General features: G+C 45.2%; 1 protein-coding gene across 1 annotated transcript in view; it reads left to right on the top strand.

The window, feature by feature from the left end:
* The first annotated feature begins 20 nt into the window (after positions 1–20).
* The window catches only part of cadpsa (Ca2+-dependent activator protein for secretion a), a 79762-nt gene continuing 61401 nt past the window's right edge, over positions 21–18381 (top strand). The window contains exons 1-4 of the mRNA XM_047025997.1: positions 21–95; positions 2486–2854; positions 13933–14046; positions 15859–16191. Coding sequence (XP_046881953.1) covers positions 2516–2854; positions 13933–14046; positions 15859–16191 — 786 coding nt within the window. The 5' untranslated portion in view covers positions 21–95; positions 2486–2515. The remainder of the gene's footprint in view (positions 96–2485; positions 2855–13932; positions 14047–15858; positions 16192–18381) is intronic.

Below are 18381 nucleotides of genomic sequence, written 5' to 3'. Positions count from 1 at the left end.
GAATAATAAGTAAGCCTAGGCCAGAATGTAGGCTACAAATGCACTCACTGTAGTAGGCCTATACCGGATTCCTCAACTTCTTTCAATTTCACAAGGTTATTATAATTTCTTTACACGAGGTATTAAAACAGTGATGGACAAAGGCTTGTCCTATTGTCTGGGACAAGTAAAAACAAATTGTAGGACAAGTATAATGAAGACTGAACTTGCCCAAACTGACAAGTAAACATTTCTTAGTATCAGTGCAAGCAAAAACAACATTTTTTGCAGACATATCTATACGTTTCTAAATTAACCCGGGCTAGTGTGGACGGGGCACTAGTGTATGGAGTTAGATTAGTTTCATAATTCAAACAAACAAACGCAACACGATTCAAACAAACTTAACACGATCCAAACAAATATAACACGATGTTCAAGTTCAAGTTCAAGTCTTTTATTTGTCAGGTGCACAGAGCAACACAAGGTTAGACTGGGCACTGAAATTCTTAAGACAAGACAACGCAAGCACTTGGCATAACATAACATATAAGTACACAGAACAAATTTACATCTATGCTGAGCTTAGATAAGTGAACTTCCTAAATATACAGATAGCAATAAATAAACGACTATACTAACCCTAACACTAAAACTTCCTAAATTACAGATAACAATAAATAGTACGCTATACTAACCCTAATACACAAAACTGGGTTTTTGCGGAGCTCTTGTCGACGCAGCCATCGCGTAGGCGCGCCGGAAGCCGATTCAAACAAACAAACGTAACACGATTCAAACAAACGTAACACGATTCACAAACGTATTTCGTGATTCTCAAATGTAACGCGATTCACAAATAAATGACCCTATTACATTCGTTTGCAACCTGACAAACACAAGTTACAAATCCCTGCATTCGTTGGTGTGAATCCCTGCATTCGTTCGTGTGAATCCCTGCATTTGTTCGTGTGGATTTTTGGAACTTTCCTGACGCGCTTAGATTCACAAATGCATTTTTTCTCAAATATATCCTCTGCAGCCTATCAGATGTCTCCAATTTTAGCCAATCACCGGAGAATGTCTAATATGGGTGGACGGGCTCTGCTTTAGCCTAGGAAACACGGAAAATGACTAAACATGAATCCAGCCATTCTCAACCATATTCAATCACGTATGATCATCGGTTTAATAAGATTAACAAGCAACATTTCACCTACATGCTACCAGACGACATTGCTTGTGATGTGAAGGAGACGATGTCCGTCATTATGGCAGGTTGTTGAAGACCACATAGACACGTTAATGTGATTGGCTAAAATTGGAAGAGACGATCTGATAGGCTGCAGGGGATATATTTTAGAAAAAATGCATTTGTGAATCTAAGCGCGTCAGGAAAGTTCCAAAAATCCACACGAACGAATGCAGGGATTCACACGTACGATTGCAGGGATTCACACCAACGAATGCAGGGATTTGTAACTTGTGTTTGTCAGGTTGCAAAAGAATGTAATAGGGTCATTTATTTGTGAATCGCGTTACATTTGAGAATCACGAAATACATTTGTGAATCGTGTTACGTTTGTTTGAATCGTGTTACGTTTGTTTGTTTGAATCGTGTTATGTTTGTATGAATCGTGTTACGTTTGTTTGGATCGTGTTAAGTTTGTTTGAATCCTGTTGCATTTGTTTGTTTGAATGATGAAACTAATCTAACTCCATAACCCAACCTTTGGGTAACCTACCCACAATAGCATAGCCTATAGCCTATATGCTATCATGACACAAAAATCGAAATCACTGGAGGTCTAAGGATTCTCATTTTATTCTTTAATAATAGTGACAATGGTAGTCTGAATATTGAAATGAAATAAAATTTGCCAAAATGACGAGCCTTTAATTTTGTTGAGATGGAATGGCTTGGACCTATAGTAGAGGATGCGTCTGCCCATCATCAGGTGGATGAATTGCATCGGTTGTCGCGACAACCGCGTCTATTGCACCCCCACCCCCAGCTATAATTTGCCTTCCGTTTCAAAACCATGGTCAGTTCCCGGTGCCTACCTTCTTGAAGCGGAGCGTCGACCACCAGGAAGTGACCATCGTCAGTTTTCTATTGATAAATCGCACAAGGAATAAGTTAAAGTCGATTGATGTTGCTCCATCCCTAAGCGTTTCAATTTTTTCATCCGAAGACCTCTCCCTTCCCATAAGCTGATCCGACTGTGGAGTGAGTTAAACCGCTGGAAACACGTAGCCTAAGCAACACAAATAAAATTCGTTTCGCCTGTGAAGATGCGCTATCTTTGCCTACGGTAACAGAACATCTAAAAAAATTGTGCTTTCACCAATCCACTTAATTTGAGATTTGTCTGGTTTGAAAAGGTTTTTTCTACTTTTCTTTTATCTGGCGTTGCCAACGCAACACATACAACCAGTCCCCGAGCACTGTCGGCGTTGGAAAGCTTAAGAGGCATATTGTGATTCATAGTTTTTTTTTCGCCAGTTGATAACCTAGTGTCCATCCAGCAACAACATGTTGGACCCGTCTTCCAGTGAAGAGGAAGCTGATGAGATTGTGGAAACAGAGCGCAAAGAGGTGATGGCACCAAATGCCGGGGGTGCTCGTGTGTCACCCAGCCGGACCACCGAAAGCTCAGGTGGACTCCAACCCGCAAGCCGTGGGGCCAGCGCCCGTCCCTCCAGTCCTAGTCCGTCGGTGGCAAGCGACAAGGAAAAAGAGGACCTGGAGAAGATGCAGAGAGAGGAGGGGGAGAGGAAGAAGAGGCTCCAGCTCTATGTCTTTGTGATGCGCTGCATTGCCTATCCTTTCAATGCAAAGCAACCAACCGACATGGCCAGAAGGCAACAGAAGGTGAGATAAATTATAATGAAACGATGTGTGGGATTCTCAAGTCTATAAAAATGATAATGTAATTTATGGAACATCATGGTCTTTCGCTCCTATAGAGGGGTTCTAAGTGACACAAAACTTCTCAATTTCATTACACTTCAATTGCTTGAACTGTGTAAATTGCAGATTTTTCATTGTACAGTTAAAGGGAACCACCCCACTATTGTGAGCAAGAAGTCTATTCTCCATGGAGTTCAGTGTACTCTCATCCACTGGGAATGAACAAACTGTGAGCTAAGAAAAAAAATCCTGGACAGATTTAACAGTGTTAAATACTACATCAGCGATCTGCAGTCAACATATAGCTCTCTTTGAGCTATTATTCTTACAGAAATTGTTAGATTAAAACATAACAGGATCTTGTCGAATATATATTTTGCTCAGAAAAATTCTACAAATGATCAATAATACACAGCCCCACTGTGACTGTGGAAGTATTATTCATTTTTCTACTTAAGAGTGGCCTGTGCTGCTGTGTCAAATGCAGCTGGCTCGAGGGCACAGTCCACAGTCCCTGTGGTTCTTCAATAGACAGTGCATTGAATATTGCTCATCTATTGTAGCAACAGTTGCATTAGTACATAGTCCCCCAGGCAGACAAAGATGACTCTGTCACTGCTTAAAGAAATCTAATATCAACTCGAGATAAATTGCTGTCTAAGATAGCAGCTTGTTTGGCTGGTTCAGAATGAATGATTATATCAGCTGTTTGATAACAGCCACCCAGACAATCTAGCATAACTCTGTATTAGAGAAATGACACTGGTGATGAGGCTGCATGACAGCTTAAGATATGTATGAATAACAATGTGGCCATCTCCCAGAGAAACCCCCATCATGCTAGTTAACTAAATTCATTTGCATTCAGATTCATCTCTTTTAGCCTGAATTAAGTCTTCACAAAGAATCAAGTTGTAAAGAATGACAAGCACTTTATTTGTGGTGATGAGGTTAGTTCCATTTGAAATCAATCATTTGCATGCATTTTGGGCCCTTATCGTGCATGCACATTTCTTTTCCCAGTCCATGAACAGATCTCTGATCAGGACAACCATGGAGGTATGGATGACAAGTAAAAGCTAGGCTCAGAGAGGGTTGTATATGGAAGCACTCCTGACTTTAGTCTTTCATCTCTGAACATCAGTTGATCATTTGATTCCATTAAATGATTGTTGTGGTGGGGTTACATGCATGTTTGCCAGATGTTACACATGACATAGCAAAGTTCTATGATAGTCATAACAGGTAGATCACTTTATTATGGTTGTAAATATACAATAAATGCTATGGAAATCTCTCTACACTCTACACTCCACCAAGCCTCAGACTGACCTTATGACCCCAGGGTCTGACCTATGGCACAAATTGTCCTCCCATCTTACACCATACTAGAGAGCTCTAACCATGGGTCTCTTTAAAATACGTTTTCCCCTCTCACTCCTGGTTTGCGTAGATGTACGTACGCTGTCATTTAGTCTTTCCTCATGGGACCACTGTTCTGGAGAAGGTTGTTTTATTTCCCTTCTGGGACATTACTACAACTACAGCTTATGTTGTTATTGCGCCGAGAGGGTTACATCAGACAGCACAAGTGTGATTTTTCTGTCAAGCCATTGGCAGAACAATCCTGGAGAAGGGATGTAGCATCTAAAACTAAGAGCTTCTCTTCTTAGTCCTGCTGTTAGATTCCACTTAGAGATTGTCTCAGGATACTTAGATCCCCATACAACTCACTACACTGCTGATAATGCCTGGAGTTTGATGTGTCTGTCTATGTTTATGTCACACATTCACACACACTCAGAGTTGACAAGTGGGGGGTATTCCACTCAGACAGTGGGTTTATATTATTAAGAGTGTAAAAAGCGAGGACTGAACCTCACTTAAACCTTTCTTTTTTCTCTCTCTCTCTCTCTCTCTCTCTCTCTCTCTCTCTCTCTCTCTCTCTCTCTCTCTCTCTCTCTCTCTCTCTCTCTCTCTCTCTCTCTCTCTCTCTCTCTCTCTCTCTCTCTCTCTCTCACATAGCATTCAGTAAACTGTTCCTCCAAGCCATGTCTGACTCTGATAATTATTCATTGAGTCATCTACTCTGAATGTTTTTGCTTCATGATTGTCGTTGTGACACAGATTCTCCCTTCATGATCTCTGACCGAGGAGAAACTCTGGTCTGAGACGGTACGACAGTTTGTGATCCCTTAATTCCCTTTTGGCATCGAAAAAGAAAGTGCATAATCCGCCCTAAATGTTTCATGGGCGTTGTTGGATTAGTTCCACACGTTTGTCTTTTGATAATCATACGTTTTCTAATCAAGCACTAGCTCTTGATTTAATTTGCTAGCCAGCTCTGTTGTATTGATTACTACAGTACTTAAGAGGCTGTGTGCCATTCAAATGACTCCTTCACAGGTATATGCTGACCCTATTTCACACATCTCCATTTCTCTTTTGTCTTTGATGTATTCTCCTCTGCTTTAATCAGGCCTGGGGGGATTACCATAGTCAGGTGAGGTGCTACAGTAGATAAACACAATCAGGCCATCTGCTGGGCTTTTCTTCCACAATGGGCTCTGATGAATCCAGTCCAACCCCTCTCAACCGCCCGTCTCCTCTCTCCCCCTCTCTCCGTTCTGCTGCCACTTCTTTCTGCTGTTCTTCTCAACCGTGTTTATATTTTTATCCGCTGGTCTCCTGTCCCACTCTCTCATAATCATCATTTGATTATGGCTTATCGCACGTGATTTGATTATCTACTGGGAAAAACATTTTTTAACTGACGCTAATAGGCTGCACACAGGATGCTTTGTGAAGGAAGGCCTGTGACAGTGTTGGCCCCTCTTCATTCACTGTCTAGAATCTGGGCCTGCGAAGGCAGGTAACAAGACAGAGTTCCAACCTCCCTTCCTCTCTTGTTAATGATGGTGGGATACGTCTGCCTGCTATTAGTCCAGACTGGCGTGGATGAGAGACAAACAAGGCTGTTAATCGTCAGAAGGGAGTTCTGTTATCTGTCTGAGCCTGAGCAATAAACCTGCTGGAGAGAGTTCTTTTCTCTCAGCTCAAGCACCTCCACAGCCGGCTCATAAAGGGATGCAAATAATGCAGCAATCCTACAAACGTGAAAGAATGAGATTCAGATGGCTCTAATGTGATAGTTTTTCTGTGAAATTTGGCATCCTTAAGTTACACAAGAACATGAGAATCATTGTCCTTACAAAGACTCAGAACATGCTTATAAAGAGTGGAGTTTCTGAGGATCCTGAATTCAAATTCAGGGTTCAAATCTTCATCAAAGGTCACAATGTATTCGTTAACGCCATCAAGAGGTTATCTATTTTGTACAGAGAGTGGTGATAGATATGGAATTAGAATTAGAATGAGATGTGTGTGTGTGTGTGGCCTTGCTTCAACCCTTCTGCCACTCATCCAGGTGTGTGTTGTCAAAACGGTTCAGTTGTGCCTGCAGGATGACTAGGTTCCTCTAATAATGAGGACAGTCATGCTGGATGTCCCACTGTGAGAATGGTCAGTCCTTCTCAACGGTTTGCATGCATGTGCACACACACTCGCCCAAACGCACACTCACACAAACACACACACGTACTCACGTGTGTGCCCACGCATTCACACATACAAACCCATGATTGTAAGTCCAATCAGGGGAGTGAGTCACTGGTGGCGCGCACCCACAAAGCCTGATCAATTATAGCTCTAATGGTGGCTGGATGAGACACCCACTGAACAGGGTTGTCAATAAGAACAACCTTCAAATGCTTATCAGGAGCTCGTGTGCTCTTGAACACTTCACGAGGCTGAATTGTGAGGCAGGCAAGAACGAATGTGAAAAGCACGAATGTGGTTCTTTGTTTGGTATTGAATTGCCCCTTCAAGTCATCGTGAGGGCTTGATTGTTATGTCGTTCATGTTTTCAACTTGTTGAATACAATGTTAATTTATTTTTTTATACACAGAGACATATTTATTTTTGTGGTTGGCAGTTATTGATATTACGTAGATAACAAATCTTAAAAACTCTCTGATGCTTTCAATTGTGGTCTCTGTCACAAGCACAGAGGACTGTGCTTATTCACACTGGCATGAGTACATGAGAAGGACATGAGTGGAGAGGAGATCTAGTAGACTGGACTCGTGGATTAACATGCATGAGTGTAAACAGTTGTCCTGTTTTATGTGTGTGTGACAGTGAGAGTTTGTGTGTTTGCTTGTGCCTGCATGTGGGTGTGTGTATGAGAGAGAGAGTTTGTGTGTTTGCTTGTGCCTGCATGTGGGGTGTGTGTATGAGAGAGAGAGTTTGTGTGTTTGCTTGTGCCTGCATGTGGGTGTGTGTATCAAATCAAATCAAATCAAATCAAATTTATTTGTATAGCCCTTTTTACACGCAAGCATGTCACAGAGGGCTTAATGAGAGAGAGAGTTTGTGTGTTTGCTTGTGCCTGCATGTGGGGTGTGTGTGGGTGTGTGTAAGCATGTGCCCAGATGAGGACTTTCTCAGTCTGTGCTTTGTTGGCTCTATGTAATCTGGGATTACACATTTATTTGATGTCTTACGGTGGTTATGTAATTGCTGGAGAAAGCCTGTCTGTAAGGCCATAGTATAAAGATAACATGTGTAACTCTATGTAAATGTGTGTGTGTCTGTGTGTGTGAGTGAGTGCCCCCGCAGACTAATGGTAGTGCACGTGGAGAGTGTAATATTCAGATTTTCTGTTTCTCTGGTGAATATGCTCAGGGGTCACACATTAAAGGCAGCCCATTGAAAGGGAGCTTGTGATTGGTTTCCCCCTGATGGTGATTAGGGAGATATGATGGCTCATCAAGCCGACCCCCTTGTGAATAGTCCAAGGCTATTTCGGACCTAACCAACTGCCAGCGTGCACTAATTACCACACAGAGAAAAAGCAAGAGCAGGAGAGATGGAGAGGGAGATAGATCGTAATGGAAACAGTCGGTGTTCTAAGACAATGGACGCATCCTATCCTTCTCCTAATCGTCAGAGGGTCAGACCACACTCACTCAAAGAGAATGGTTACTAGATCCAGCATGCTGCCCTGGACAAACGTGGCAGTTCTCACAGATGGCCCACTGACACCAGACACTAAGCTAGATCTCTCCCTCTGTAACTCTCTCTCTCTCTCTCTCTCTCTCTCTCTCTCTCTCTCTCTCTCTCTCTCTCTCTCTCTCTCTCTCTCTCTCTCTCTATCTCTCTCTCTATCTCTCTCTCTCACACACACACACACACACACACTTTATACCTCCCTCCCCCATCCCTCACTTGTCATTTAGCCCAGTGCCACAGCCAACAAATCGTAACAGATGTCCTTCAGTACATGGGGCTTCTCTGTCAAGGCTTACTCTAGTGGAATGTTTGATCACTGAGAGACAAGGGTAAGAAAGACAGGGAGAGAGACACAGTGTGTTAAGATAGATGAAGAGAGCCTGAGTCAGAGACTGATAGGCCGACAGGAGAGGGAAGGAGGGAGCGCTGGGATGGAGAAACTAAGAGTACCGTAGCTGTTTTGCCAGTCCTGGAGAGTTATCCACGGAGGTCCAGTCTCCTGAAAGACCAAGGATGTTTGTCACCTGTCCACCCGCACACACTCACCCATACTGTGGCTGGACAAACACAACACAGGACCCTCGGGAGGTTTACCCCCCCCCCCCCTCCCCACCCGCTCCCCCACACACCCATACACAAACACCCACACACACGCTCAACACACATGCTCACACACACACGCTCACACACACGCTGACACACACACACACAGATTGGCACATACATGCTTTATTGACACCTTCCACGTGCACACTTAGCTAGGCGTCAGTCACAACCCACACATGCGGGACCTGTCGTCCTGTGGACATCTGAACTCACTGTGTCTCTGCAGACGTCTTCCTGCCTTTGTGAATGCATGGTGACAGGGAATAACGTTACTGGGATTAGCTATACAAAAAGATGTCACTCATAATACATACACACACACACACTTACACATTAATGTGCAAACGTCATTCTCCCTGAAACTGTACACATTAAAGAATCATAGTGTGGTCGCAGTACAAAAGGATAAGTGAAGTGTTGTGCTTCACAGAATTTCAAGGAAGGGATTCCACCCAAACCCAAATCCACTCATCGTTTTAGAAGTGGGCCCTCTTCTACTTTTTCATGAATGGCATCTGTTTTTGTTCTCTCTGTGGTTCAGTATAACAATCTCGGGAGATACAATTCTACCCAGTGCCAGAGATGATTAGATTCATGCCATTAAAGTGCCAGTACCATTACATAAAGCTTTGGCCAATGTGGCTGAATGTAGCTTGCCTCGGGGCTTATATCTCACTCACTGTCCCGCTAATGGAAAACGGATGAAGTAGAGAATGCTGGAGGAGAGAAGGACAAGACCTGTATTGGAGTGCATTACCTAGTTCAGTATAGGGTCACCTCTGTTGAGTCTAGTCAGTAGGCTTGTTGTCCCAGGGTTGAGACTGGGAAGGGAAAGAGATGAGTGAATGTCTTTTATAATCTCTTCTTTGAGATTTTTCTAAATAAAGGCTCTGCAATTACTATAATGGAATACGCAGGCAGGAAGCAAATTGATTGAAATGTTCCCATTCCACAGATTCGAGTGTTGTCTCCATCCAGAGACCCTTGTGAATCGGGGACCTTTGATAGGCAGGTTCCACTATGCTGTGGGCTTCCTGGAAAGTTCCCACAACTGCTGCAGACTGTCTGTGGATTCAAACCGAGGAGACATTGAGTATGGGTTGTGTGACGTTGACTGTCATGACTGCCAAGCCACTCCCATGAGATGAGCCGTCTCGTCACGTGCACAAGAGCCAAGGAAGGGGATCTAACTGAGAGAGGCTGGACTAACGCTACTGTACCGCATCTCCCAACATCTGCTCAGGCTGCTTCACAGAGCCTCCTTCCCCCAGCCTCTCCCCCCAGCCTCTCCCCCAGCCTCCCCTAGCCTCTCCCAGCTGGTCCTAGTGGACACCCTTACTCCCAGGAGTCCTCTCCCTGCAGTGGATGATTGCTAGGATTTAGCAGCTTGATGATGACAGTCTTGTTTATCTATTCTACAGTCATGTGGGATTTGTGTGGCTAGCACGCCACGGACTGTGTTATATTTGTTTGTGTGGGCGTGTGTGTGTGGGGGGGGTGGCGGGGCGGGGGGGGGGGGGGGGTAGTGGAGGAGGAGGGTGGAGGCCGATGGGCAATATTTACTCATCATCACCATGGAGACCCACAGGAGTGAGGCATGCGTTTCCGTCCTCTGTCTGTTGAAGGGTTGTCTTCAAGGGGAGGAGACAGACAGCCTCAGCAGACAGGTCCATCACTGACCGTCAGTACAGACAGAGCAACAGACACTGTTGTTCTGTACTCTGTTAACGACTCGAATCAGAGGCAACGGCATCAGGCTAACAAGCATGCTGGACATGCACCCCCCCGAGGGACAGACCAATCGATGAGCTTCATGAAGACAGAGAGAGAGGGAGGGAGAGGACAGAGAGCGCATGTGTGAGAGACAGAGAAAGAGAGAGTGAAAGAGGGATTAGGATTTTGAGGGATTACTGTTGCTGCAGACAGTTGAGCCTTGCAGACAGGCAGGTGAATCAGGAGTTAGCATGAGCCTGTTCCAGCATGGACAGTGGGTGGTAACAGGATCAGCAGTGCAAGAGAAGAGAACAGCCTCCAACCTTAGTAGTGTGTGTGTGTGTGTGTGTGTGTGCGTGCATTGCGGAGAGTGAAAGAGTAGTTCTCCAGAGAGTGGACCGTCTTGTAGTTCCTAATTGGAAACAGGCATCGTTTGTGCCAGAGTCCATTAGAGCTCTTTATTTTATCTGTGCAGTGATGTAACTTCTGAGGCGTTGGAATTGAGAGCGAAGACTCATGTGCACTTGCCCTCCCTGGCGAATGGTAGGCCTGTGATAAGCGGGATCAGAGAGTAGAGGGGGGATGGCTGGTATGTCAACTAGGGAGTCAGATGGCTGAGCGGTGAGGGAGTCGGGCTAGTAATCAGAAGGTTGCTGGATCGTTTCCCCGCCATGCCAAATTACGTTGTGTCCTTGGGCAAGGCACTTCACCCTACTTGCCTCGGGGGGAATGTCCCTGTACTTACTGTAAGTCGCTCTGGATAAGGGCGTTTGCTAAATGTAAATGTAACTCCTTAAACTCCATTCATTTTTTTTTCCTTTTGTCCTCTACCTCTTTCTCTCTCTCATTTTTATACAAAATTGAGTCCTGACTGACTAACAGACAAACAGACAGCCGCACAGATAGACAGACAAACAAGCATACAGGCAGTGAGTATATCTCAATATGAGGTTCTCTCATTCTCAAATGATAATCCTCTTCTCTTATGAGTGGTGAGTGCTTGATGGAAAGGTCATGTTGAACTATGACCCCAGTTGAAGAGACTGTAATCGCTCTTAGGCCTCCTAGTGCTCTCTCTGGCATGGTGGCCATGGAAACAGTAACTAGGGGCATCAGAGGTAGGGGAGAGGTGGGGGTGGAGATCCAGGGGGTGGGTGGAGCTTCAGAGAGTTGTGTTCCCCTGGTGTTGGGCATCAAAGCCAATGTGACTTTATCAGTGACCTACTGCAATCATCTTGAGAACACAACAAGGGCCACATAAAAGACCTGCTGGTGACAATGAATTCCCATCATGTCAAATTATGGGAAATTGCTCTCACTCTTTTGCAAAGAATGTTAAAATCTTGGTTATTTTACCATTCTTAGTTCTGAGAAACCTCAGACTCGGGCATCATAGTTACTTGGTGTGAAAAGGTACCCAATGCATTTGGACTGTATTATACATGAAAACATTTGACAAAGCTAAGTGACTAAATATATAAACAAAGCTCCCTCAACACACTCAGACTGGCCCATTCTCTTCCACCTTCATGAATGTTTTATCACAGCGCCGTCACAGTGCTACAGTACTCTAGTCTCTTGTCAAACACACACTGCCTCAGGCCAGATACCCCCACAGCCTTCTCCCCAACCTCTGCCAGACAGATTGCAACAGTCTGGGGGGGGGTGTTTAGCTGGGGGCGTGGATGATGGCATCAATACAAATGTGTACAAGTGACCCTGTGATGTTGTAACAACGTCAGGCCAAACTGCCTTAGAACACGTTCAATACTCCATCATTTATTTACATCAGTTTTTCTGTGGGTCATTGCACTCTTTTCACTGCCAAGGATTGTGGGCTGTCGTCAAACAGCAGTTGGGGCACTAATTCATCAGAATGAATCTCTCACTTGACAGAACCTGGTTGTCAAACACCGACAAGGGCTGTGGTCCAAATTTAGACATAACCATATTTTACCTTAATTTGCCTTGTCAAAATTGCAAATGAAGAGGAGGATGTTGAAAAGGGTGGACAGGATGGCGGCATAAAATATGTAATTAGTAATGTGAGTTTTAAGTGCTGGGACTGAGGCCTGCACTAAGCAGCTCAATTATTTGTGTGTTGTGGATGTCAGAGAGCAACATGAGTTTTCACCCAGGAGAAGGCCTCCATGTTGTGGTCTACAGTTAAGAGAACTAAGCAGAGAGGGAACATATTTTGACATTCATCAAAAGCAACTTGTGTGGTACCTGCTGTTTCCGTGATCCCTAATATCACTCAGTGCCCAGCTTTCTCCATTCCTGCAGACGTGGTCTGTGTGCTTCCTGTCCTGACTGTGTTGTCTCTCTGTGCTTCCTGCCCTGACTGTGTTGTCTCTGTGTGCTTCCTACCCTGACTGTGTTGTCTCTGTGTGCTTCCTGTCCTAACTGTGTTGTCTCTGTGTGCTTCCTGCCCTGACTGTGTTGTCTCTGAATGCTTCCTGTCTTAACTGTGTTGTCTCTGTGTGCTTCCTGCCCTGACTGTGTTGTCTCTGTGTGCTTCCTGTCCTAACTGTGTTGTCTCTGTGTGCTTCCTGCCCTGACTGTGTTGTCTCTGTGTGCTTCCTGTCCTAACTGTGTTGTCTCTGTGTGCTTCCTGTCCTAACTGTGTTGTCTCTGTGTGCTTCCTGTCCTAACTGTGTTGTCTCTGTGTGCTTCCTGTCCTGACTGTGTTGTCTCTGTGTGCTTCCTGTCCTGACTGTGTTGTCTCTGTGTGCTTCCTGCCCTGACTGTGTTGTCTCTGTGTGCTTCCTACCCTGACTGTGTTGTCTCTGTGTGCTTCCTGTCCTAACTGTGTTGTCTCTGTGTGCTTCCTGCCCTGACTGTGTTGTCTCTGAATGCTTCCTGTCCTAACTGTGTTGTCTCTGTGTGCTTCCTGCCCTGACTGTGTTGTCTCTGTGTGCTTCCTGTCCTAACTGTGTTGTCTCTGTGTGCTTCCTGCCCTGACTGTGTTGTCTCTGTGTGCTTCCTGTCCTAACTGTGTTGTCTCTGTGTGCTTCCTGTCCTAACTGTGTTGTCTCTGTGTGCTTCCTGCCCTGACTGTGTTGTCTCTGTGTGCTTCCTGTCCTATATGTGTTGTCTCTGTGTGCTTCCTGTCCTAACTGTGTTGTCTCTGTGTGCTTCCTGTCCTAACTGTGTTGTCTCTGTGTGCTTCCTGTCCTAACTGTGTTGTCTCTGTGTGCTTCCTGTCCTAACTGTGTTGTCTCTGTGTGCTTCCTGTCCTAACTGTGTTGTCTCTGTGTGCTTCCTGCCCTGACTGTGTTGTCTCTGTGTGCTTCCTGTCCTATATGTGTTGTCTCTGTGTGCTTCCTGTCCTAACTGTGTTGTCTCTGTGTGCTTCCTGTCCTGACTGTGTTGTCTCTGTGTGCTTCCTGCCCTGACTGTGTTGTCTCTGTGTGCTTCCTGTCCTAACTGTGTTGTCTCTGTGTGCTTCCTGTCCTAACTGTGTTGTCTCTGTGTGCTTCCTGTCCTAACTGTGTTGTCTCTGTGTGCTTCCTGTCCTAACTGTGTTGTCTCTGTGTGCTTCCTGTCCTAACTGTGTTGTCTCTGTGTGCTTCCTGTCCTAACTGTGTTGTCTCTGTGTGCTTCCTGTCCTAACTGTGTTGTCTCTGTGTGCTTCCTGTCTCAGATCAGTAAGCAGCATCTCCAGACGGTGAAGGAACGCTTCCAGGCCTTCCTGAACGGAGAGACCCAGATCGTGGCTGACGAGGCTTTCATCAATGCAGTCCAGAGCTACTATGAGGTGAGGCTCCAATTCACCCTGCCTATGTCTATGTCTATGTCTATGTCTGTCTGTCTGTCTGTCTGTGTGTGTGTGTGTGTGTGTGTGTGTGTGTGTGTGTGTGTGTGTGTGTGTGTGTGTGTGTGTGTGTGTGTGAAAGAGAGAGAGACAGAGAGAATATAGGCGTATGCACCAAGTGTGTGCATTTATTTGGCTTTCAGTTTCATTGACTGTGCCTTGGAGAATGCTAACTCTATGGTGTATGTTGTTCTGTATTCCACATTGATTCTCTCACGCTCCTTAATAGATCTTCAATCGCAGGAAATTATCTGTTGGATTGAAATGTCTGAATCTGAAAGGAGATGACTCACCTTTGCTCTGACAAATGATGTGGAACAGACTGGCTTCTCCAGGCAGGCTTAATAATGTGCTCCCGCATGGCGGAGATGAAAATGAATTGGACTGCCCGAAATAGGCCTCCTGAATAATGAAAGCAGACAGGGTCTATATGCGTAAAGCCTTCTAACCTGTACTCAAGACAGACTTCCTCTGCATCAATTAGGCCCCATGCCTTAATTCACTTGTTTGGTCAATCCCAATAATGAAGGAAGTCAGGAAATAGATGCTCTCTGTTGGGAAGCCTTTCAAAACAAGAGTTGAGAACTCCATAGTCCAGCAGAATGTGAATCGAACCTGAGATTTAGAACCTGGAGACCATGACATGTGACACTGTGGTAAGAGACGTGGAAAGGGATTTGTTCTGTCAAATAAGTCAATAGGTTTTGTGCAAAAAGGCCAAATTACGGAATTGGAACGATGCATTATTTAACACCCAGCCAAAGCCGACTTTTCAATTCAATTAAAGCCTAATGCTCTCACAGGCTTAGCTGCACCTGCTTGTACAGTCCTCACATCCGCACCTGGGGCAGAGAGGGAGGGAAAGAGCTGTTTACCCTCTGTCCTTCGGTTAGTTAGTAGAACCAAAAGAGAGTTGACACGGCATCCTTCTCCTTTTAAAACGATATGTAGTTTAAGATCTATTGATTCTGAAGTTGACTTAGAATGACACATTAAACTAGTGAACGTCTCTTTTTAGTTTTTCTACTGTGGTTTTATGGTTACCCTGCCGTGCAAGAACAAGGCCACTGATATCCATAGCAGGCACCTGGCTAAGAGTTCTCCGTCTCCATCCATTATCTGTTCAAATGATGCCTACTACCTTCACTCAAATAGACTAATGAGTTAATAATTGATTGAGAAACCCAGTGTCAATTAACCACAAATATCTTGCCCCGTAGAAATGGCCAACAGCTTATCTAATACTTTAGAAAATGTTGAAATGGCGATTTGAAGTGGAGCTCAGAATTCCCAAATCTGACAGTCTCCCTCTATCACACCATTTGGTGTTGAAAATGTCTCTCTTGGGGAACTGAGGAAAACAAATGTGTGACAGATCAAACACAGCAAAACAGCAGTGTCCCATTGAATTGAAGCAGCAAATTCCTCCTCCTCCACGCACTGACAAAGACAGGGCAGTCCTCCTTCCTAGCCACCCACAAGCTGAAAGCTTGAGGTTCGCATCTGCTTCTTTCTGAAACACTCACTTCTAGGCTTACGCATCATGTTCCATCCAGCCAATTCAGGAAGTGCTTTGAGCCACTATGAATAGAAAATGGCATTGATCACATTCCTCTGCTGAATGGAGGTGGAGTCACATTCGACCTAGTTGGGAGGAAGGATCCACGCCGAGTGGCCTGGTCTCTACAGGAACAGACACTCGACTGCGTCTGCAGACACTCGACGTGTAACCGCTGTCCTTCACCTCCTCCCCAGGTGTTCCTGAAGAGTGACCGCGTGTCTCGCATGGTGCAGAGCGGGGGCTGCTCAGCCAGCGACTCCAGGGAGGTCTTCAAGAAGCACATCGAGAAGCGCGTCCGCAGCCTGCCCGAGATCGACGGCCTGAGCAAGGAGACGGTGCTGAGTTCCTGGATGGCCAAGTTTGACACCATCTACCGCGGAGACGAGGACCTGCGCAAGGCACAGCAGCGCATGACGGCCAGCGCCGCCTCCGAGCTCATCCTCAGCAAGGACCAGCTGTACGAGATGTTCCAGAACATTCTGGGCATCAAGAAGTTTGAGCACCAGCTGCTCTACAACGCCTGTCAGGTGAGTTTCTGTTTAATCCGAATGTTGCATCCCACTTGTATCTCTAACCAAGCCTTTATATAAAGCATGTCACCCTCCTCAACCCCATTTATCTGAAAAACATCCCTCTTCAGTCTTGTTATGGGGCACAAAGAGAGAGATTGGCTTTGGAAAAGCAATGCAGTGCAATGCAGCCATTGTGGAATTGAATAAAATGATGCCAGAGGAAGTGCAGGTATGACTGCCTGCTTGAATACCCCATGCCATCAGTAATCCAGGCATTACAGTACCCTGGGTGAACACTGCTTCGAAAATATGACCATTTTGTGTGTGCGTGAGAGAGAGAGAGAGAGAGAGAGAGAGAGAGAGAGAGAGAGAGAGAGAGAGAGAGAGAGAGAGAGAGAGAGAGAGAGAGAGAGAGAGAGAGAGAGAGAGAGAGAGAAAGGGAGAGAGGGAGAGAGGGAGAGAGGGAGAGATTGCGAGAGAGAATGTGAGAGAAAGTGGGTGGAGGGTGCTATTTTGAATTAACAAAAAAATCAATGTGATGCATTGTGACAATAAAGGTGGGCAGAGTATAGTAAAGAGGGAAATATCTCAATTATTCCTTACAATAGGTGCATTGTAACGAAAGGGAATTAAAGGATGATATGGGCGGCTATTAAGACTGAAAGAGAGGAGTGGGTGGATGGAGGACAGGATGATAATGATGGGGTGATGATGGCCTTGAGGATGGGTGTCCTGTCCACCTGTCAATCATCTATCCCATTGAGCTCGAGGAGGGGCTAGAAGCTCTTTTCAGATGGCTCGAGGTGATCACCCAGCCTGTCGTAGGATCTTAGGCACATCCCTTATAGCCCATGTGACATGTTCTCAAGACTAAAGCCCAGAAGAATTCTTTCTTAACATAGTCTGTGGGTTGACCTTTGCATGACTACCGAATAATTGTAAAAATCGGAACTTAGTTTCATTATGACATATTGAAGTCAAGCCAATGGTGCTTATATCATTAGCAGCACACTCCCGTAGCCAATGAAAAGACAGGGCCAGCCTCCTGCAGTGTCATTCTGACTCGTCTGACACCACAGTCACTAGTGTTCAATTAAGACGAGTTCTGCTGTGACGGAATGAGACTTGTCAGATCTGTTTCCAGGCAGAGCTACAAGAACAGAGGCAGTGTTTTCTACAGGAATCCTTTCCCCCCTATTTTCATGTATGTTTCCCATTTCTAGCCGGAAGAAAAAATACACTGTAGATTAGTGTTGAAGTAGCTAAAGCATCCAGCAGCCTGTTACAGTCCAAAGCAAGTGAACAGCAAGACACTGTGCTAGTACATAATTTAGAAATCCATGCACAAGCACATGATAAATGATCTGAGAAGCAGCGACTCCAGATTTCTGCAAATGTCTCGGTGTGAGGTCAGTAGGTTGTCATGGTCATGTGACCCTAGATGGAACCCAGTTGGTCACAGTCGCATGTCATCTCGTCATCCCAGTCAGGTAGCTGTCAGGAGACGTCCCCTCTGGCCAGGGCCAGTTGGATGGCACAGATGGTCTCCACACGTCATCGCCTAACAGGCGGTTGGTCCCCTCAGTATGTGAAGAACCGGTTTCCAGGGGAAGAATGAAAGGAGTGTGTTATGTAAATCAGCGTATTTATAAGCATACAGATCTGTTTCCAGTTAGGGAGACTGGTGGCTGAGCGGTTAGAGAATCAGGCTACTAATCAGAAGGTTACCGGTTCGATTCCCGGCCGTGAGAAAATGACGTCATGACTTAGGGCAAGGCACTTCACCCTACGTGCCTCGGGGAGAATGTCTCTGTACTTACTGTAAGTTGCTCTGGATAAGAGCGTCTGCTAAATGACTAAATGTAAATATTAACTTCTACATGTTTTCATGCAAGGTACCAAAGCCACATAGCATTGCCTAATGTCCATTTTTGTGTGTTTCTGTTTCCCCTTTGCTTAAGAAAACCAGTACTACAAAGTATATAACAGTATAAACAAACTGAACCACTGAAGAATAAGCCTTTTGTATGGAACGACGATTCCATCTCATTCCACCAGCTACCGTGTGGACCATCAGAAACCTGTGATGATCTGGTCCTGGTCGTTTGATGGATTTGTTGTTGCCAGTAATGATGACTTGAGTTAGAGGATAAATCAAATTACAGTGGGCTGTGGCGGATGTATACCCGAGGCGTGGGTGGAACA

Source organism: Hypomesus transpacificus, chromosome 9 (assembly GCF_021917145.1).
Source record: "Hypomesus transpacificus isolate Combined female chromosome 9, fHypTra1, whole genome shotgun sequence".
Lineage (NCBI taxonomy): Eukaryota > Metazoa > Chordata > Actinopteri > Osmeriformes > Osmeridae > Hypomesus > Hypomesus transpacificus.
Note: the sequence above shows the minus strand (reverse complement) of the source record. Positions and strands in the feature narration are given on the sequence as shown.